Source organism: Lynx canadensis, chromosome C1 (genome assembly GCF_007474595.2).
Source record: "Lynx canadensis isolate LIC74 chromosome C1, mLynCan4.pri.v2, whole genome shotgun sequence".
In the NCBI taxonomy this organism is placed as follows: Eukaryota; Metazoa; Chordata; class Mammalia; order Carnivora; family Felidae; genus Lynx; species Lynx canadensis.
Window position 1 is genome coordinate 72525406 of NC_044310.1, and position 22042 is coordinate 72547447.

Genomic DNA, 22042 nt, shown 5'->3' on the forward strand with positions numbered 1-22042 from the left:
TCGGGGAGAGGGAGGTAAGACGGCAGAGCAGCCTGGAGACCCTGAGCTTGTCTTGTCCGTGAAACACAGTCAGCAACAAGCCATTTTGCACACCTAGAAAACTGATCTAAGGATAAACACAATAATCTGCATAATTTGAGCCACATAGCTCGGCAGTTACGTGCTGTGGAGAGATGAACTGGGGGAGAGAAAAGCCACAGAGGGTAGGGAGCTGTTTTTGTGGATGGAGGACAGAGGAAGGGGAAGAATGCAACACATCGGGAGAGTGCAAGAAAAACACTCCCCTAAAAGTAGCTGGAGTGAAAACACGCAGGGGACTGAACAAGAAATCTGTTCCCCAAAACCACTGACGGGAAGAAAGGAGAGGGTTTCAATACTACCAGGATTCAATAAACAGTGGAGTGCAGAATCTGAAGCTCTGGAGCTCAGTGCCTGGTGGTGCTCTGGTGAGGAATTAGGATGAATCCCCAGAGCAGGCAGCAGGGTCCGTGTGACACACGGAGAGAAGTGGTTCCCCTGCTTAGAGAGCGTTTGTTAGAGGCCACACGACCTCACCACAGGCAAAGGTCACAGTGGACCTGGAGAGCAGCCACGTTTGCCGGTATTGGGACAAAGACAGCAGAGTGCAGTGAAACCTGGCACTGGCTATGTTGTGATTTGCCATAATCTCTGACCCTCTGCCACTGTGTGATTGCACAAGCGTTTTCTGGGGCAAGCCAGCACCTAGACATTGCTCAGCGAGACCCTCCCCCAGAGACTGAAGGCTGGACCAAGCCACAGGGGTCCCTGAAATGCAGGATTTTGAAACATAACCCCATCTGAAATAAAACTCTGGAGGGAGGTGCTGCCTGGTAGGTGGGACGGCTTACACATGAACAGGGCAGAGGCCAGGGGTGGACAGAGGGCTGAAACAAAGGAGAGGTGCTTGATTGTGGGTCGGTGAGAGCAGAAGCTCCTGTGCCAGAGACTAGGGACCTAAGTGAAGCCATTTCCACCTCTCCCATGCATGTGCATATGTGCCACCTTGATTCACCCCACTAAGCTAAGCAGCGCCCCATAGTGGAGAACGGAGCCATTACACCAAGCCCTACTCAACTGTGCCCTCCAAGCACATTCCACAAGACCAGCACAAGTCCCTCCACCTGCTTAGTGTATGGACTATAGAGGGCTCCATAGTCTCAGTTCTAGGGGAAATGATGTAACTTCATTTGGTTTTTATTTGGTTTGCTGGTTCATTTATTAGTCTGGGGTTTTTTTGGTTTGTTTTTTGGCTTCTGCTTTTGTCTAAGTTGGTTTTTTTTTCCTTTCTTGGATACAGAAAGAAAATTTTTTGTTTTTTTATTTTAATTTTATTTTTATTAATTTTTTACTTTATTTTTAATTTTTTTATTTTTTATTCTATTTAATTTTCTTTATTTCATTTTATTCTATTTTATTATATAATTTTTAAAATTTTTTAACATTTTCTTACCTTTTTTCTTTTCTTTCCCTTTTTTTCTCTATCCTATCAAGCTTCTTGCAACAAGCAGACCAAAACACACCTAGAATCTAGCTTCCTTTATTTGAGTTTTTGTTTTGTTTTTAATTTTTTTCCTCCTAAATGACAAACTGAAACAATTCACCCCAAAAGAAAGAACAGGAAGAAAAGACAGCCAGGGGCTTAATCAATACAGATACAAGCAAGATGTCTGAACTAGAATGTAGAGCCATAATATTAAGAATACTAGCTGGGGTTGAAAAAAGCACAAAATCCTCTTCTGTGGAGATAAAAGTAAAAATCTAGCCAGGACAAAATTAAAAATGCTATAACCAAGATGCAGTTTCAAGTGGATGCCATGACAGCGAGGATGGATAAAGCAGAGCAGACAATTGGCAATATAGAAGATAAAATTATGAAGAACAATAAAGCAGGAAAAAAGAGGGAAACAAGGCAAAAGAGTGCGATACAAGACTTAGAGAACTCAGTGACTTATTAAAAAGGAATAACATCCAAGTCATAGGAGTCCCAGAATATGAAGAAAGAGAAAAAGGTCAGAAGGTTTATGTGAGCAAATTATAGCAGAAAACTTTCCTAATCTGGGAAGGACACAGACATCAAAATCCAAGAAGCAGAGAGAGTTCCCATTAGATTCAACAAAACCAACCATCACCAAGGCATATCACAGTCAAATTCACAAAATACACAGACAAGGAAAGAATTATGAAAGCAACCAGGGGAAAAAAAGGTCCTTAACCTATAAGGATTACATTCGCAGCAGACCTATCCACAGAAACTTTGCAGGCCAGAAAGGAATGGCAGTATATATTCAACGTGCTGAATCAGAAAAATATGCAGCAAGTATTCTTCATCCAGCAAGGCTGTCATTCAAAATAGAAAAAGAGGGCCACCTGCGTGGTTCAGTTGATTAAGCGTCCAACTTAAGCTGAGGTCATGATCTTGTGGTTTGTGAGTTTGCGCCTCATATTGGGCTCTGCCCTGACAGTTCAGAGCTTGGAGGCTGCTTCGTATTCTGTATTTCTGTCTCTTTCTGCTCCTCCCCCACTCATATTGTCTCTCTCTCTCTTTCTCTCTCTCTCTCTCTCAAATAAAAAAAAATTTAAAAATTTAAAAAAATAGAAGGAGAGATAGAGTTTCCCAGACAAACAAAAACTAAAGGAGTTCATGACCACTAAAGCAGCCCTACAAGAAATTCTAAGGGGGACTCTTTGAGTGGAGAAAAGATGAAATAAAACAAAAAAGACCAAAAGCAACAAAGACTAGAAAGGACAAGAGAATATCACCAGAAAAAACTCTACAGGCAACACAGTGGCACTAAATTCATATCTTTCAGTACTGACTCTAAATGTCAATGGACTAAACAGTGCAGTATCAGAATAGATTAGAAAACAAGACCCATCTATATGCTGCTTACAAGAGACCATTTTAGACTAAAGACACCTGCAGATTGAAAGTAAAAGGATGGAGGGGCATGTGGGTGGCTCAGTCAGTTGAGCATCCGACTTCAGCTCAGGTCATGATCTCGCGGTTTGTGAGTTCGAGCCCCGCGTCGGGCTCTGTGCTGACAGCTCAGAGCCTGGAGCCTGCTTCAGATTCTGTGTCTCCCTCTCTCTCTGCCCATCCCCTGCTTGTGCTCTGACTCTCAAAAATAAATAAATAAATGTTAAAAAAACTTAAAAATAAAAAATAAAAAGAAAGTAATGGAATGGAGAACAATCTATCATGCTAATAGTCATCAAAAGAAAGCTGGAGTAGCTGTACTTATATCAGACAAACTATATTTTAAAATAAAGAATGTAACAAGAGATGAAGAGCATTATATCATAATTAAGTGTCTATCCACCAAGAAGCTCTAACAATTATAAATATTTATGCCCCAAACGTGAGAGTATACAATTATATAAATAAGTTCATCACAAACATACAGAAACTCATTGATGATAACACCATAAGAGTAGTGGACTTCAACACTCCACTTACAGAAATGGACAGATCATCTAAGCAGAAAATCAACAAGGAAATAATGGCTTTGAATGACACACTGGACTAGATGGACTAAACAGATATATTCAGAACATTTCATCCTAAAGCACAATACACATTCTTCACAAGTGCACATGGAATATTCTCCAGAATAGATCACATGCTGGGACACAAATCAGCCCTCAACAAGTACAAAAAGATTGAGATCATGCTTTGCATATCTTCACACCACAATGCTATGAAACTCAAAATCAACCACAAGAAAAAATTTGGAAACACCATGAATACTTGGAGATTAAAGAACACCCTATTAAAGAATGAATGGGTTAACCAAGAGATTAAAGAGGAAATTAAAAAGAACATGGAAACCAATGAAAATGAAAACATGACAACCCAAAACCTCTGGGATGAAGCAAAGGCAATCATAAGAGGGAAGTAAATAGCAATCCAGGCTTTCCTAAAGAAGGAAGAAAGGTCTCAAATATACAACCTGATCTTACCCTAAAAGAGCTGGGGAAAATAAAACCTAAAACTAAAACTAAAACTAAAGCCAAAAACTAGCAGAAGAAGGTAAATAATAAGATTAGGACAGAAATCAATGATATCGAAATCGAACAGTAGAACAGATCAATGAAACCAGGAGCTGACTCTTTGAAGAATTAACAAAATTGATAAACCCCTAGCCAGATTGATCAAAAAGAAAAGGACCCAAATAAATAAAATCAAGAATGAAAGAGGAGAGATCACAACCAATACCGCAGAAATACAAAAAATAATAAGAGAATATTATGAGCAATTATATGCCAACAAATTGTGCAATCTGGAATAAATGGTCAAATTCCAAGAAACACATAAGCTACTAAAACTGAAACAGGAAGAAATATGAAATTTGAACAGACCCATAGCCAGTGAAGAAATTGAATCAGTAATCAAAAATCTCCCAACAGGAGTCCAGGGCCAGATGGCTCTCCAGGGGGAATTCTACCAAACATTTAAAGAAGAGTTAACACCTATTCTTTTGAAGATGATCCAAAAAATAGAAGTAGAAGGAAAACTTCCAAACTCATTTTGCAAGGTTAGCATTATCTTGATTCCAAAACCAGGGAAAGACCCTACTAAAAAGAACAACTATAGGGGCGCCTGGGTGGCGCAGTCGGTTAAGCGTCCGACTTCAGCCAGGTCACGATCTTGCGGTCCGTGAGTTCGAGCCCCGCGTCGGGCTCTGGGCTGACGGCTCAGAGCCTGGAGCCTGTTTCCGATTCTGTGTCTCCCTCTCTCTCTGCCCCTCCCCCGTTCATGCTCTGTCTCTCTCTGTCCCAAAAATAAATAAACGTTGAAAAAAAAAATTTTTTAAAAAGAACAACTACAGACCAATTTCACTGATGAACATGGATGCAAAAATTCTCGACAAGATACTAGCAAACCGGACCCAACAATATATTAAAAGAATTGTTCACCATGATCAAGTAGGATTTATTCCTGGGATGCAGGGCTGGTTCAATATCTGCAAATCAATCAATGTGATACATCACATTACTAAAAGAAAGGATAAGAACCACGTGATCCTCTCAGTAGATGCAGAGAAAGCACTTGACAAAACACAGCATCTTTTCTTGTTAAAAATCCTCAAGAAAGTAGGGATCATAAAAGCCATCTTTCATAAAAGATATGATAGAGAAAAGATATGAAAGATCCACCGGTAATATCATCCTCAATGGAAAAAATTGAGAGCTTTCCCCCTAAGGTCAGGAACATGACAAGTATGTCCACTCTCACCACTGTTTTTCAACATAGTGTTGGAAGTCCTAGCCTCAGCAATCAGACAACACAAAGAAATAAAAGGCATCCAAATCAGCCAGGAGGAAGTCAAACTTTCACTCTTCACAGATGACATGATACTCTATGTGGAAAACCCAAAAGGCTCCACCAAAAAAAGTGCTAGAATTGATCCATGAATTCAGCAAAGTCACAGGATATAAAATCAATATACAGAAATCAGTTGCATTTCTATACACCAGTACTGAAGCAGGAGAAAGAGAAATCAAGGAACTGATCCCATTTACAATTGCACCAAAACCCACAAAATACCTAGGAATAAACCTAACTAAAGAGATGAAAAATCTATATACTTGTAAACTATCGGAAGCTTATGAAAGAAACTGAAGAAGACACAAAGAAATGGAAAAATATTCCATGCTCATGGATTGGAAGGATAAATATTGTTAAAATGTCAACACTACCCAAAACAATCTACATATTCAATGCAATCCCTACCAAAATAACACCAGCAGTATTCACAGAGCTAGAACAAATAATCCTAAAATGTGTATGGAATCAGAAAAGACCCTGAATAGTTAAAGCAATCCTGAAAAAGAAAACCAAAGCAGAAGGCATCACAATTCTGGACTTCAAGCTGTATTACAAAGCTGTAATCATCAAGACAGTATGGTACTGGCACACAAACAGACACAGAGATCAGTGGAATGGCATAGAGAATCCAGAAATGGACCCACAAACATATGGCCAACCAATCTTTGACAAAGAAGGAAAGATTATCTAATGGAATAAAGACACTCTCTTCAGTAAATGATGTTGGGAAAACTGGATAGCCACATGCAGAAGAATGAACTTAAACCACTTTCTTACACCGTACATGAAAATAAACTCAAAATGGATGAAAGACCTAAATGTAAGACAGGAAGCCATCAAAATCCTAGAAGAGAAAACAGGCAACAACTTCTTTGACTGTGGCCACAGAAACTTCTTTCTTGACATGTCTCCAGAGGCCAGGGAAACAAAAACAAAAATGAACTATTGGGACCTCATCAAGATAAAAATCTTCTGCACTGCAGAGGAAACTGTCAGCAAAACTAAAAGGCAACCGACGGAATGGGAAAAGATATTTGCAAATGACACATTAGATAAAGGGTTAGCATCCAAAATCTATACAGAATTTATCAAACTTAAGACCCATGAGACAAATCATCCAGTGAAGAAATGGGCAAAAGACACGAACAGACATTTTTCCAAAGAAGACATCCAGATGGCTAACAGACACATGACAAAATGCTCAAAATCACTCATCATCAGGGAAATGCAAATCAAAACCACACTGAGATATCAATCACCTCACACCTGTCAGAATGGCTAAAATTAACAACTCAGGCAACAACAGATGTTGGCGAAGACATGGAGAAAGAGGAACCCTTTTGCACCGCTGGTGGGAGTATAAACTGGTGCAGACACTCTTGAAAACAGTACAGAGTCTCCTCAAAAAATTAAAAACAGAACTACCCTATGACCCAGCAATTGCACTACTAGGTATTTGCCCAAGGGATACAGGTGTGCTGTTTCAAAAGGGCACATGCACCCCAATGTTTATAGCAGCACTATCAACAATAGCCAAAGTATGGAAAGAGCCCAATTTCCATCAACTGATGAATGGATAAAGAAGATGTACATGTATACACACATATACATACAATGGAATATTACTCAGCAATCAAGAAGAATGAAACCTTGCCATTTGCAACAATGTGGATGAAACTAGAGTGTATTATGCTAAGTGAAATAAGACAAATATATGATTTCACTCAGATGTGGAATTTAATATACAAAACAGATGAATATAAGGGAAGGGAACCAAAATAATAAAAAAACAGAGAGGGAGACAAACCATAAGAGACTCTTAAATACAGAGAACACCCTTACTGGAAGGGTATTGGGCTAAATGGGCAAGTGGCATTAAGGAGGACACTTATTAGGATGAGCACTGGGTGTTATATGTAAGTGATGAATCACTAAATTCTTTTCCTGAAATCGTTATTACACTATATTGTAACTAACTTGGATTTAAATTTAAAATAAAACAAAATACTCTTAATATTTTTATATTGTGAACATCTGATCTTAGCTAAAAGATCATCCATTGTACATTTTTAGTTTGTAAGATGACTCTATTTCTAGTAGCCAATTATATTAAATTTATGTTTAATTATATTAAGGAACTGATAGATTTTTCCTTTTTCCTAGTTACGTGCCTCTAAAGAGACCCTACTCAAAAAAATTCCTATTACTTTCTAACGGAGAAAAAAAAATAAAAACAGCTGTGTAGTGAAAGACATACACTGTACTAACCATGTTTTTAAGTTTCTCCCTATTTTTTTTTGTAGGAGAATAGAAAAAGGCAGAAGAGAAAATACTCATATGGGAGACACAAAAAGAATTGATGAGTAGTAACCGAAAAGAAAGGAAATCCAAGATGATCTCAGTTGAAGCAGAGCATTTATTGGAATTTTCAAGCAAGCCACAGTCAAATGTGGAGGTTATTCAAGAAAACTGGGATCAAAGTAAGGGGCTAGGTACTGCAGATAGGGGAAGAACTCGGAGACCATAGCTATGCCCAAGCTAGTCAAATGGAAAATAGCAACTTTAGGGAATAGAAGTGACATATCACAAGAAAAAGAATGTTAGCAGAATAAATACTTTAACATCTAATTTAGAGGAGAAGAAATAGAAATGAGTTGAAGTGGCTTTTGAAGCCATTCAGGAAGATCAGTGACTAAGCCAGAAGAGTCTTTAAAAACCTTCCTTGGCCAGAATCCCTCCTGGGGAGCGCACTTTATAACCTTCTGAGGTTGAAAGGGATCCCTTCTAGCCCTCCCAGGCTGCCTGGTTTCTAAGTGGTGCTAAGGACTCTGAGGGGCAGGGCATTGGCTCTGCATGAGACCAGGCAGGGGTTTTGTGGGTGGTGGTTAGTTAGCTTTTGTTGTTGAAAGTAAGGAAAAGAGAGAAAGGAGGAGAGATTAGATCCCTCGGGATAGAAAGAGATGGAGGCGAATGGGGGGCCAAGGGCACTCCACATTTGTGGAAAATTACTTAAGGAATGCCGATGCCCTCAGTGATTGGGAAGTGTTTTATTTTATTTTTCTGTGACATAAATACCTCTCTAGGTCCACCTATAAACTAATAAAGTCTCAATTTTTCACAACCTATGTACATGTTTCTTTGGAAAACTCAAAACATTATATTTGGAACAAAATAGCAAAGCACAGGGACAGCTCCTGTGGCTCCAGGAAACAGGAATTTTAAGAAGTTGTGGAAATCTAGGGGGGGGACCTGTCTTCCTCAGGTATTGAATTGACATAGATAAAAACCAATTACCCATAAGTCTCTGAGGAACAGGGGACCCCAGCTGACAACAGCAGATAATTAAATTAATAATAACTGTATCTACCACTTACCAAACACCTATGGACAAAGCATCAAGAACCACAGCTTTATGTTATAAACTTGGACTATATTTTTTATTTAATTCGACTACAGATAACCTCACATCATTTTCATGTCATTTCTCCTCATTTTATCTCTTCTGTTGTCAGTCAGCATTATGTGAGGCATTTCTGGGCAAAGTATTCTTTGATTCCTCTCTTAGTAATCCTACAAACTGAACGACTTTTATTTCACCTTAACAGCAAAAAGTATTCCCTGTAGAGAAGAAAGGAAACTCCTAGAAAGCTGAAGGAAGGCTAAAGAACGACAAGCAAGACCATTGTCTGAGGTCCGTCCACTCCATTGCCTCACATGTGGTCAGCGATAAACCCCTCACTGGCCCCTGCTACCACCCTTGGCCTCCTCACAGAACGGAAGTCTGGAAGGCAGATTGTGTCACTGGTCCACATCCATCACTGATGGCCCATTTCACAGGTAAACTCCAGTCTTTCCCATGAGCTGCCAGCCTACGTGGTATGTGCACTGGACCCGGCCTCCGTGTCACAGCCCCTCCAAGCTCAGGGCCCCGTTCATGGCCTCTTGTGCCTGGCTCCACTCCAGGCAGCTTCCGGCCTCAGGGGCTTCCCACTCGCCCTTCTCTTTGCCTGTGCCACTTCTCGCTCAGATATTTGCCTGTTTCCTTCCTCACTCCCGATAATCTTATCTGTGAGGCCTCCTGCTCCACCTGATGCGAAACAGCAGGTTTCAACTTCTACCCTCTCATTTTTTCCTCCCCTTACCTGATTCCTTATTTTCCATAACACTTTCACTAGATATCCCATCACATTTGTGTGTTGTCTCTCTCCCTTTTCCATTAGGACAGAACGTAAACTCTATTTCGTTCACACACATCCAGCAGTTAGAATGGTGCCTGGCACCTAAAACATGATTTTATGTTTTTAGCACCTTTATTGAGGTGTATTTGACACAATTTTGTTTTTGAATGAATAACTGACTGAGGGAGGAGAAATAACAGTGAAGGAAACAGTCCCCTGTTTAAATAAGGTACATCCTTGGCAATTACTTGTTTGAAACTACATTTTGGAGATCGTTGAAACAATCTTATCACGGCTCATATAATGATCAATAAGAAAATAGACTAAATTTGAGGCAGGGGCTCTAATCATAGAAAGGTGATTGTGACTTTCAAGAATCTAAATTCTGTGCTGTTGGTTTATATTTAAACTTTAACTCTGTACTCTATAGCTGTTTCTTTACAAAGAATATTTAAACAATGGTGTCACCATAAAAAATGCATAATTAATGCAATGTTTTTCTCCTGAGGTCTGAAGAAAGCACAGGCTTTTCCCATAAGAAGGTAAAAAATATTTTTAAAGACTACATAGACTGCCTCTTTGCCCTGTAAGAGCTACAATCACAAAGCAAATCCTTGGATAGCCCCCAAGAGCTTTTCTGAGGCCAGCTACTCCAGGTGTGGCCCAAGGACCAGCAGCCTCAGTATCATCTGGGAGGTGGACTCACCTTGCAGAATGTTGGTCTCACCTTGACCTACAGAGTCGGAATTGAATTTGAACAGGTGATTGTTAGGTACATTAAAGTTTGAAAAGTACTACTCTGAATAGCTTTTGGTGTACTCTGGGAGGGAGGTCTGTGCAGGTCGATTCTGTTTGCTGCAAGTTTTGTCTGGAGATTCAGAGCCCCAGGTAGCTGCCCCCTGAGAACAGAAGGGGGAGCCCTACTCCCCCAATTGCCAGATCTTTCAGCTGGTTGGAACTGCTTCTGTTCTTTGCAGGGCTGGTGGGGTGAAGTGGAGTAATAGAAACAGCAAAAGGAGAGGAAGGAAAACGCAAGGATGTGCTGCCCCATGGTGGGATTGGGGGCAGCAGGGGAATCTGGCAGAGCCTTGGAGCTTCACAGATGGACAGAATCAGAGCAGAAAGAAAACAGGACCGGAGGCTCGGGAAGAACTATGTAGTGTTTGTGCTTCTCATTTCATTTATTGTTCTCTGAGTCTCCATGTTTATGTTTCATCTCTTTAAACACTTTCCTTTACATGTCTGCTTTCTCTTTGTGTTCTTCCCTGGAAAATAATGATAATAATGAAGATAATATCTTACATCCACATGATGCCATATGCAATCTGGTACATAATACACATGAGTGTTTTATAGAAGGCGCTTTTATGCCTATTTTGCAAATGAGAAATATTCCATACCCTTTTCTCCATGTTTTTTTTAACTGAGTTATCAGTAAAAGTAGTTGCTGTTTCCCATTCATTTTGGCAAATTTTAGTGGTGGTTTTTTTTCATGCACAAACTCATCTGCGGAGTTCTTGTCACAGTGAGGGTGGGGAGGAGGCTTAATAGCAAAAGTCTGGGGGTGAAAGACCACAAAGGGAGAATGAAAACAACGAGAAGTATAAGAGTCTCATGCTCTGACATGGTGGTAACTCAACAAAACACAAATGACTTCCCAGACCCTATCTGTGCCATCCACTGCACTCCTTTACTTGAAAATGAGTCTAAGTTTGAATCAAATGGGATAAGGGAGGTATGAAACGTGCCATCTGAGTCGCTAGCAAACTATGTTTTGTTCAAAGTCTTACTTCTTTTTTGGTTTATTGCACAAATGTTGCAAAACCAAAGTGGTCCATAAGCTTTGTAGCCCTGCCACATAGTGAACTTTCCTGCTTTAAATGCAATTGCTAAAGAGTTGAAACAAAAGCCTGAGAGGAAATAATCCAAAACTTCCTTGGACTCCTCACGATGCCAGATGTCCTGACTTCTCTGACACCATTTGCATGTTTTAGTCACTTTGACTGTGGGTCTCTACCTGCAGACTCCATGAAAATGGATAGAGAGGCCTTCCGGGGCCAGGAGGAACTGCAAATTCAGACAACAAACAAAGATGTGCTTTAGATTCTTCAGTTACTGAAAGTGAATAACTTATTTTCTTGAAAGCAGATAAAAGCAGAGCAGGTTCTTAGAATTTATTTATAGCTTGAAATAAATGTCTGAACCTTGTATTCCCATTTTTCTTCACTTTAGGTATATTTCATTTTTCAGATATCATAAAATCTATAGACATGAGAAATGAATATTTCTTGGATGCAAGGATAAATTGTGGGTTTTTTTGTTGTTGTTGCTGACAAAGTCACACTTTATCAGAAGTGGACACTCCGCTCAGGAATGACGTTTAAGTCATTTAGACGTTTAAGACGTTCAGAAGACAGTTTTTGAGAGCTTTTTACTTTTGTTTCCTGTGCGGTCAGCCTGGTCAGAGCAGAAGGCGGTCAGAAGAGACCTTTAGTTGGCCTGGCCCCAGGCCTAGTTGCTGACAGCAAAAGGGTGTCGAGAGTACAATGGAACAGAAGTGGGGGAAAGGCTTTCAAGAGTGAATGGGTCAATGACCGGGAATCTTGCAGGGACAGATGACGAAAGTAGATGCCAGTCGAGTGGCCAGACCTGGTAATCAGGTTCCAAAAGCAATGGAGCAAAAAACAGGTAGACAAGAATGGATGTCATATCTAGGCCCTCAACCTAGGAAGAGCAAAGCCTGAGTGTCCTTGTTCAGGTGAATTGGACAAGACCGTTCACATACGGCTGTTCTTTATAAAGCTGCCTGCAGTCACTAGCCAGCATTCCATCTCACATGCTGTGGCAGCTATTGTTATTGTAGCTGTTGTTAAGGACAGACAGAGAGAGAGCCCTCACTGGTCCCCGCAGCCAGAGAACAATTCACACAAGTGTGGACAGTGGCGAGAAGAAACTCTTATCTGATTGTTTGTGGAAAGCTACTCTTAGTATGGCTTACAATTTTAATTTTTGAGCATATTGGGTTTTTTTGTTTTAGTTTTTTTTGTGTGTGTTTGTTTATTTTTAAGAGTGAGAGAGACAGTGTGAGCAGGGGAGGGGCAGAGAGAGAAGGTGACACAGAATCTAAAGCAGGCTCCAGGCTCTGAGCTGTCAGCACAGACTCGGGGCTCGAACTCACAGACCGTGAGATCATGACCTGAGTCAAAGTTGGACGGTTCACCGACTGAGCCACCCAGGTTCCCCGAGCATATTGTTTTACTGATGCCAATAATCTCAGCACAAGAGATTGGCACAAGAAAATAAACTGCCAAGAAAAGTTGAAAATAAATTTCACTGTTTATCGATGAGTCACAGTTACAGGCAAATCCTTAAGAGTCACCACACCTCTGGGCTTCCACTCTGTAACACAGGGAGAGGTGTGGGGGAAAAATCCACAGCTGGGCATTAGCCTGGGAAGACAAGACAGCTAAGCTGACCTCTAGCTGTACAGTGAGCAACTCTGACAGCTGTGTGGTTACCAGAGACATTCCCTTCTCCTACATACCCTGGGGAGCACCAATACCTGAGCCCCTTCTGACAAGAGGGAGCAAGAGGAAAACTGCTTCAGAGAAGAGGTACCTTCTAGAAGCGATACTTCTAGAAGCGATACTTCTAGAAGAGATAAAGTTGCAGGGGGGAGCATTTCCACACTATAATCCAGGGCTCTTTTGCAATCAAGCTTTTATTTTCTTCTCCTGACTCCATTTATTCCTTCATTCAACAAATATTTATCAAGAGTTTACTGAGGTAGATGCTCAGGAGGTAGTGATAATAACAGGGCACGATACCTTCTCTCATATGCCTTTCATGGAAAGCAGACAACTATGCAAATTACACAAAATGAATGTGACACTGTAACTATAATCACACTTCAAAGGAGAGGCATTTGATGCTGTGAAAGCATGAAAGAGGGGATTTGACTTAGGAAGCTCAGCTCAGGCTTCCAGGCCAGGACTGGAAACAAGAGTTTCCAAATAGAGAGCTAGCAGGAGAAAAATTTCCTTTACTCTCCCTCAATGTCACAGCTCTGGTCACTTTATTTCCAGTTCCTTGAGAATGCAAGAAAACATAATATAGTGAAAAACAATGGAATTTGGAGCCAGTCAGTCTCATTCTAGCACTATGACAATGCTTGTACAACCTTGAACAAATTAGATTTTCTGAGCTTTAGTTTTGTCACCCATAAAATAGACATGGTAGGGGCGCCTGAGTGGCTCAGTCAGTTAAGCGTCTGACTTCGGCTCAGGTCATGATCTCACGGTTCGTGGGTTCGAGCCCCACATTGGGCTCTGTGCTGACAGCTCGGAGCCTGGAGCCTGCTTCAGATTCCGTGTCTCCCTCTCTCCCTGCCCCTCCCCTGCTTGCGCTTTATCTCTTTCTCTCTCTCTCAAAAATAAATAAACATTAAGAATTTTTTTTTTTAAATAGGCATCGTAAAACCTATCACACAATAAAAGTTAGTTCCTTCCCCCATTGGCTAATTTTCAATCCTTCTGAGACTCAGTGTCTTCACCAAAAAAAAAAAAAAAAAAAAAAAAGGAAAATAGAAATAAGAATCATGCTTGCATCAGGGAATAGATATTTAAATGGGCTCGTTTGTAAACTCCAAAGCATTATTTGGTAGTTATCAGGTACTATTAATCACTCGCAAAATAGGTATGATGCTTACTATGTGCAGACCCTGTGATAGGTCCTGGAAAAATGGAAGGTTAGACTGAATCACAGCCTTGTCCTCAGGAGAGGGTTGCTGAAGGAAAAATTTATCCTCTTCCCTGGTCCAAAGAGAAAAGGCAGCAAGGGCGGAGGAAAAGGCCTCTGTGGCCCACACAGGCATCCAGGTTCCTGGCACTTGGCCCACCCTGGGGGATATCTGATACCTTCCCCTCAGCCATCAGCTGAGAGATTGCCCAGACGACCTATTCCAAGGGCCCCAGGGACAGGGCTGCAGGATGAATTTCTAAATATTCAAAATAAGCAGACAAGGGAATCTCACAACAATCAAAAAATGACTTGAGTGCAATAGAAAAGTTGTTGTGCTGATGGAAGGGATTGTCAAGGATGAGGAGAGAAAAGTCACTACGGATTTCTGTGTTTCTGCTGAAAGTGGACTGAACAATCCAATTCTCTGATTTTCAGCCCAACCAGGCCTCCCTCTTTCAAGCGCCTTTTGTCCTATTTCCCCTCTTCCTTCTGAGAAGATCTACAGTGAATAAGGAGTAATTTCTTGCCCAACCATGATTCAAAAGGAAGTTCAGCCACAGAACAGGTAAGTGTGGCTTTGCCTAGAGAAAAAAGACATGCAGAGACAGGTCTCAGGGAGATCCACCCAGGTTTTGCAAAAAAGGCACCTCCTTCATTGCAAGTTCTGGGACCTTCCAAGTTCAGGAAGAGACTCTCCGCTTCCCCACTGACAACCTGGTGCAATGAACCCAGGAAGACCAGTGTGAGTAAACTGGACACTTCTCTACAACATGACCCGTCGGGACAATGTGGGTCCTGTTTGCAGCCTGAAGTTTGTGACTCTCCTGGTGGCCCTAATTCCAGAGCTCCTATTCCTGGGAGCTGGAGTGCAGCTTCAAGACAATGGGTATGACGGATTACTCATTGCAATCAATCCTCAGGTATCTGAAGATCAGAACCTTATCCCAAACATTAAGGTGAGTGGCAAGCGTGAAGTCAATACCATTATCCTATTAGAACAGGACTGTAGCCTTCTTTAAAAAGCTAACAACCTTCCCTGATTTGTATTTGAGTAGTAAAGAGACCAGCATTTCTTTTAAGTACCCAAAATTATAATTACGGCCAAACCAGTCTGTTCATCTAATTCTGCACAGTCTCGGCTCACAGTGTTGATCTAGCCCTTCTTGATTTGTTCTTGTTGGTTACTACTAATTTTAGCCTTTTTGTTTTCCTAACATGACTGCTTTTGGGGTAGCAGCTTAAAAAATAACCCATTGTGGTAACAAAGACCAGATGTTTGACTGATGAATAAGCATGATTGTGCTTATTAAAATCAAATTGTTGGATTTCATCCTGAGACGGAGAATTCTCAGACAAAAAGGGAATCTGAGAGCAAAATTCTTTTCACCTGAATGTTCTGTAAAGTAATTGACTATTTTCACCTTAATGTGGTGCAGAAGGATCATAGCTCCATGACTTTAGAGCTTCCGTTGGTATTGCTTAAGAGAAATTGGTATCATCATAAGGTGTGGTCTTGAACATGCCCATAGGAGTGACATGAAAGGGATTTGTCTGGTAAAAGCTTGAAAGCCTTTCACAAAACTGGGAAAAAGTATTTAGGCAAGCCCAGACTCACTATTAGTGTCCTAAAAATCTCTTCCAGTTAACTATTTGAGGTTTATTTATTTTGCTCCCAAGGTTTCCCAAAGTCTAAAGGCTGTCTCTAAAAGAAATGGGCTCCTTTAAAATCTTTTCATTATGCTTTACTATTACTCACTCAAGTATAATCAGGAAACCAAAACATGAAAGATTTACATGTGCCAAGGTAAGCTTTTCTTTTCTTTGGTTATAGGAAATGATAACTGAAGCTTCTTTTTATCTATTCAATGCTACCAAGAGAAGAGTGTTTTTCAGAAATATAAAGATTTTAATACCCACCACATGGAAAGCTAATAATTACAGCAAAGTAAAACAAGAATTATATGAAAAGGTAAGAATTCAGGATTTTCTTAAATGAACTTAACTTGGGAAAAAGCAACCAATATACATGGTGTTCAAATGTTAAAAGTGAGAACTTAAGCAAAAAACAAATAACTGATGTTAATATACAAGTAATATTATTAGGAAGATTGTTGTTCACAAAATACATGGAAGTACAACAAATGAGTGCAAATTATGGAACAAAAAATAAGCAAAATGCCATTGCCCAAGTAGCTTCTCAGAAGGTCTCTGCTTTGTAACTTACAGGTTCCTTTCTGAAATTTCTGCTTAAGGCCCTAAAGCAGGTTTTATCCTCCTGACTATGAGCTGTGCAGGGAACAGTTCCAGTTACGACTACCTTCTTTTCCCATCCTGTCTGGGGCAGTAGACACGCATGTCCAGACAGAAACATAAGCCATAAAAATATCACTGACTTCTCCTGCCCTGGAGAAGGATTGATTGCAGCGAGTAATCCGTCACACCAATTGTCTTGAAGCTGCACTCCAGCTCCCAGGAATAGGAGCTCTGGAAATTCGCAGAATTTCACATGAGCCCAAGTCCAGGACACTTTTTAGGAGTATGGTGATAAGGAGGAAGGAAGAAAGGGGGGAGGAGAGGAGTGGCTACCTTTTCTTTTCCAACCTAAAAGAACTTAACCTTCGAAGGACTCTCACAGACTGTCGATCAGAGTCAGGCATCCATGACTATGTCCGCACGCTGTAAACAAATGTTAAACACGTTTGGCAACTGGCCGAAGTTACTGTGAACAGCAGCCCTGGCAGCCATGAGAAGGGGCAGGAACAGAGACAGTGTGCACTTATTTAGTTCAGGTCTTCAGCAACGGAGTGGATTCCAGATCCACAACCACAGCTCAGACCGAAGGGCTGGGACACGTGGTTGTAGCTTTGCCTTTTCCTCATGTGTGCCATTTGGCATGAAATTTCCTGAGATTATTTTAATTCTCCGTTCTTCTTTGAAGTCACTCAGTAACCAAATGGACTAGCAATCTAGATAGCATGCTGGTGTCCTGAAGAAGTTAAAGAGGCTCTTCAGACACTCGATTTATGGCCAGATGAAAGCTTTTGACAATTTGCTTGGCCATGGAGCTAGGAGAAAGAGAGGAACTGGGATAAACTGGAAAGAAAGCTAGTGTTTTGAAGCTTCAACTAAGCACCAGGCATGCTATGTATATTGTTTTGTCCTCACACAATATAAATATGTCCTAAAATTAGTTGCTATCCCAAATTAGTATCACAAGTTAGGAAACAGACGCTCAAATAAGGGAAGGATTTTATCCCAAGCCAAACAGTAAATTACAAAGCCAGAATTTCAATCCACGTCTATTTGCTTCCCAAACCCGTGCTCTCTGCACCAAGCCATGCTGTCTCCAGCTATCTATACAGATGGCATTAATCAATTTGACTTTCCGTGAAACAAAGAAGCATTGGAGACAACTAACATCAAAACCAGATCATACTCCTGATCCTAATGGAGGGCTGAGAAATAAAGAATTAAAACAAAATGAGAATGATACTGGACCAAAACATTAAAGGAAAGAATAATCATTGAATGCTGTTCATATGTCTATTGGATGCCAATTCCTTTAGCCTCATCATGTCAATTAAGCAAACAGTGAATGATCATCATATACAGGACCATGCTACGCCCTATAGAGGACACAAGGACAAGCAAGGTAGTTCCTGTCCCTGTGAATCCATAGTCTAATATAGATGGGGGGGGTGGTTAGAAAAAGGTAGGTAAGAACTGTATTACTATGGTCTATAGTAGAATGGACCCCCAAACAGCCTCTGAGTATTTCATTCCTAGTGGAGCACCCCTTCCTTTTAGCTTCAGGACAAATTTTGAGACACAGGAATGAGGTTTTGTCCATATGAAAACTATCCAAGGGCATAAGGGCATGACATCTGTGGCCCTTTTTGCAGGTTCTGTCTTATAAAGGCCCTGGCTTTAATTCTTATCTTTCTAAAAATAAATGTTGATTATTATAAAAATAATTCATGCTCGTTGCAAAAAAACTCAAACACTGTAGAAATAATGCAAAATAAAACTGAAAATATTACCTTCTTCTACTCAGTGGCATGCACACACACACATAAAACATTACACATATGGTACACATAGTGACAATGTGATTTATATTTATAGGATCATATTAGATCTATAGTTCTAAAATCAGCTTTAAAAAAAAAGTTAACAACATACTTCTAAGGGAAAGTCTTGGGACAACATGTTATCTTTCTTCCTAAAAATAAAAGAAACAATTTTGTCTGTAAAATTATATTCTCTAGATGGTTATTTGAATAGATATTCACTTTAGTTTTGGACTTAACATACTGTGTTTTAGCAATAATAACTGAAATTGTCAGGGTACAAGATGAAATGCAACCTCATGACAGTGACTGTTTTGCTGATCTAATGGTAATGGGAATGAAAGGGAAAGGTTTAACACAAACACATCTTATTGTCTCCTACTGATGAAGTAACCCACAGAAAGCTGTTCACAAAAGGCTATAACACTTACAGTGCAATTATGAATGACATTTGTTGTTTCTAAACATTTGTGCAACTTTTTGTTACATTTTATAGTGTCTTATAATGTCAGAATTTTACAGTGTTGACTTTTCAGAAAATTTTAATCTGGAAAATGGGAAGGTCAAATGGAAATAATAAAGCTCCATGGGCATTTGCAAACCTTTGAAAATACGGATGTTTTTGAAAGTGCCAAGTAATTTTATTGACATTTAGTTGTGCGTGCATTTTAAAATCCATCTATAAGACATACAATTTTCTAAATCTGTTATCAAATTAGAACACAATTCATACAATAAAATGCACAGATCATAGGAGTGCAGTTCAAAGTGTTTTAACAAATGTATACGTTCATGTCACCAACATCACTGGTAGGATACAGAGTACTATAAAACATTTCTTTTAATATAGGCAAATGTCATCGTGACTGACTGGTATGGGGCACATGGAGATGACCCCTACACACTGCAATACAGAGGGTGTGGAAAAGAGGGAAAATACATTCATTTCACATCTAACTTTCTACTAAATGATGACTTAACAGCTGGCTATGGACCACGAGGTAAGTGCGACCTATCCAGCAACAGACATTGGGCAGTACTGTTTGCAATATTTTGTGCTTGATGCTGAAAAGCAACTCAGAGAACCTGAAACCTTCTAAAGTCTTACCATTTGGATGGGGAGATAGGCAACATACCCATGAAAAGATAAGAGACAAAGTGAGCCAGAAACACTTGGACACCAGATTCGTAGCCCAGACAGTGAGTGCTATGAGAATTCAGTGAAAGGAGAGAATAGTTTGCTCTAAGGGCCCTCAGGAAAGGCCTCACAATGGAGGGGATCTTCAAGGTTAATATCATGTTGATAAATGGAAAGATGGCAGAGAACAGTGCCAAGAGTATGAATAAAACAGTGGCAGCAGAAGAATCTAGAGCATATTTAAGAGATGGGAGCAGTCATGGCCCTGATAGTGCAGAAACCATGGGGAGTGAAGTAGTGGAAGAAAATGCTGAAATGCACATGGGGATAGGTGCCGCGGAGCCTCAAATGCCCAAATTAGCAAGTCACTGCTGAAGGTTTAAGAGCACAGGAGTGAAATCAGTAAAAAAGTGTTTGTATAAGATGAACCTGGCTGTATGGATGATCTGACTCCTTCAAATCAATGAGAGGGAAAGTGAGTATCAGGAGAATAACTAGAAGTCCAGGCAAAAAGCAATAAGACTTGAAAAGAGTGGGGGCAGTGAGATGAGGACACGAAAGAGTATTAAGAATGAAAAAAATATACAGATATATAATAAATAATAAATATGTGATATATATAATGGAATATTACTCAGCGATCAAAAAGAATGAAATCTTGCCATTTGCAACAGCGTGGAATGGAACTAGAATGTGTATCATGATAAGCAAAATAGAGAAAGATAAATATATTATTTCAATCATATAGAATTTAAGAAACACAACAGATGAACATAGGGAAAGTGAAGGAAAAATAGTAATAAAAACAGAGAGGGAGGCAAACCATAAGAGACTCTTAAATACAGAGAACAAACTGAGGGTTGCTGGAGGGGTGTTATGTAGCAGGGGGGCCACTAAATGGGTGTGGGCATTAAGGAAGGCACTTACTGGGATGAGAACTGGGTGTTATATGTAAGTGATGAATCACTAAATTCTACTCCAGAAACCATTATTACACTATATGTTAACTAACTTAGGTTAAAATAAAAAATTAAAAAAAAAAAACAATGAGAATTTTCTATGTGCCGGTGCTGTGCTGTTTGCTTCTCTTGTTATTTAATCCTAACAACTTTAAGTGATGGGAGATATTCCAGGGTGGGGGTGGGGGAGCGGAAAGAAATAGAGGTCTGACTGCTACAGAGTGAAAGGCCAGGGATGGGGGGGGGGTGTATAGCAGCATTAAGGAACACACCAGGTTTATGACAGAAGTAGGAGGGACCTGTTTAAAGGGGAAATTCACAACTCTGGATCTAGGAAAGTTGATTGTGGGGAGCAGTGGACTGTTGTGATAGGCTCAACCTGTGGTGATTGTAGACGGCTGGAGTTTGGGAGAGAAGTCAGTGTCATAGGTTTGGAGACTGGCATTTAGTGGATGAGATCTAAGGGAGAACCTGTACAGAGAACAGATCAGCAAGTCAAGGGCTAACTATCCCATGCTTATTTTTTGTTTTTGATTTTAACATACAGTAGTGCCTTTCAAATTATGTTTTCACTTTACCCCCATTTAAATCTAAATAGATTTTATTATCCTCTGTAAAGCGAACAGGAGCTGGAGCGACACACTGTATAAAATACACTTTGTAAAACAATTTATAAAAATGTCTTTGGGGCACCTGGGTGGCTTGATCAGTTAAGCGTCCGGCTTCAGCTCAGGTCATGATCTCACAGTCCGTGAGTTCGAGCCCCGCGTCGGGCTTTGTGCTGACAGCTCAGAGCCTGGAGCCTGTTTCAGATTCTGTGTCTCCCTCTCTCTCTGCCCTCCTCTGTTCATGCTCTGTCTCTCTCTGTCTCAAAAATAAATAAACATTAAAAAAAAATTTTTTAATAAATAAATAAATAAATAAATAAATAAATAAATGTCTTTTCCCCAGTAACTATGAGGTGCTGATAATCTCTGCACAAATAGATGATGACTTCATCAACACTTCTAAATTCCATGACTAGGCACAAACTTTTCCCTAATACTTTCAGCTTAGATGGTTCCCCTCCCTTCCTTTGTCCCACAGTCCAGAAATTGCACAATATGCTGCAGCCTCAGTGAAGGAAATGCAAGATTTAGAGAAGTGGAGGTTAAGATATAAAGAATTTGATGCTGAGGATGGGGGTTTCGCTGGGCCAAGAGCTGGAGACAAATATAAGCATGGAGGATCAGAGATAAAATAAAAGATAAAGGACCATCCAAGCTGGAGAGGACATTTAGGATCTTTTTTACTCCTTCATCCCTCCCTGGCCCCAGAGTTTCAATCACTGCTCTAGACAGGAGAATTACTTATGAGAAAAAAATAGGCATGCTTGGCTAACCCAGACTAAAGAATAGGAAATCTTTATTTGCTTGTTTGGTATCTTAGTCTGTTTGGGCTGCTCTAACAGAATACCAAAAACTGAGGGCCTTCTACACAACAGAGACTTATTTCTCACAGTTCTGGGGGCTGGGAAGTCCAGAATCAAGGCCCTGGAAGATTTAGCGTCTGGTACCCACTTCCTGATACATAGACAACCATCTCTTCTCTGTGTCCTAACATGGAAG

The 22042-nt window shown here is 40.2% G+C and overlaps 2 protein-coding genes across 3 annotated transcripts in view; one reads left to right on the plus strand and one right to left on the minus strand.

The window, feature by feature from the left end:
* The window catches only part of ODF2L (outer dense fiber of sperm tails 2 like), a 142995-nt gene that overhangs the window by 50043 nt on the left and 70910 nt on the right, over window positions 1-22042 (minus strand). The gene's annotated exons all lie outside the window — the stretch shown is intronic.
* Window positions 15039-22042, plus strand: part of CLCA2 (chloride channel accessory 2) — a 37138-nt gene continuing 30134 nt past the window's right edge. The window contains exons 1-3 of the mRNA XM_030327313.1: window positions 15039-15224; window positions 16100-16237; window positions 19189-19339. Of these exons, the coding sequence (XP_030183173.1) occupies window positions 15039-15224; window positions 16100-16237; window positions 19189-19339 (475 nt within the window). The remainder of the gene's footprint in view (window positions 15225-16099; window positions 16238-19188; window positions 19340-22042) is intronic.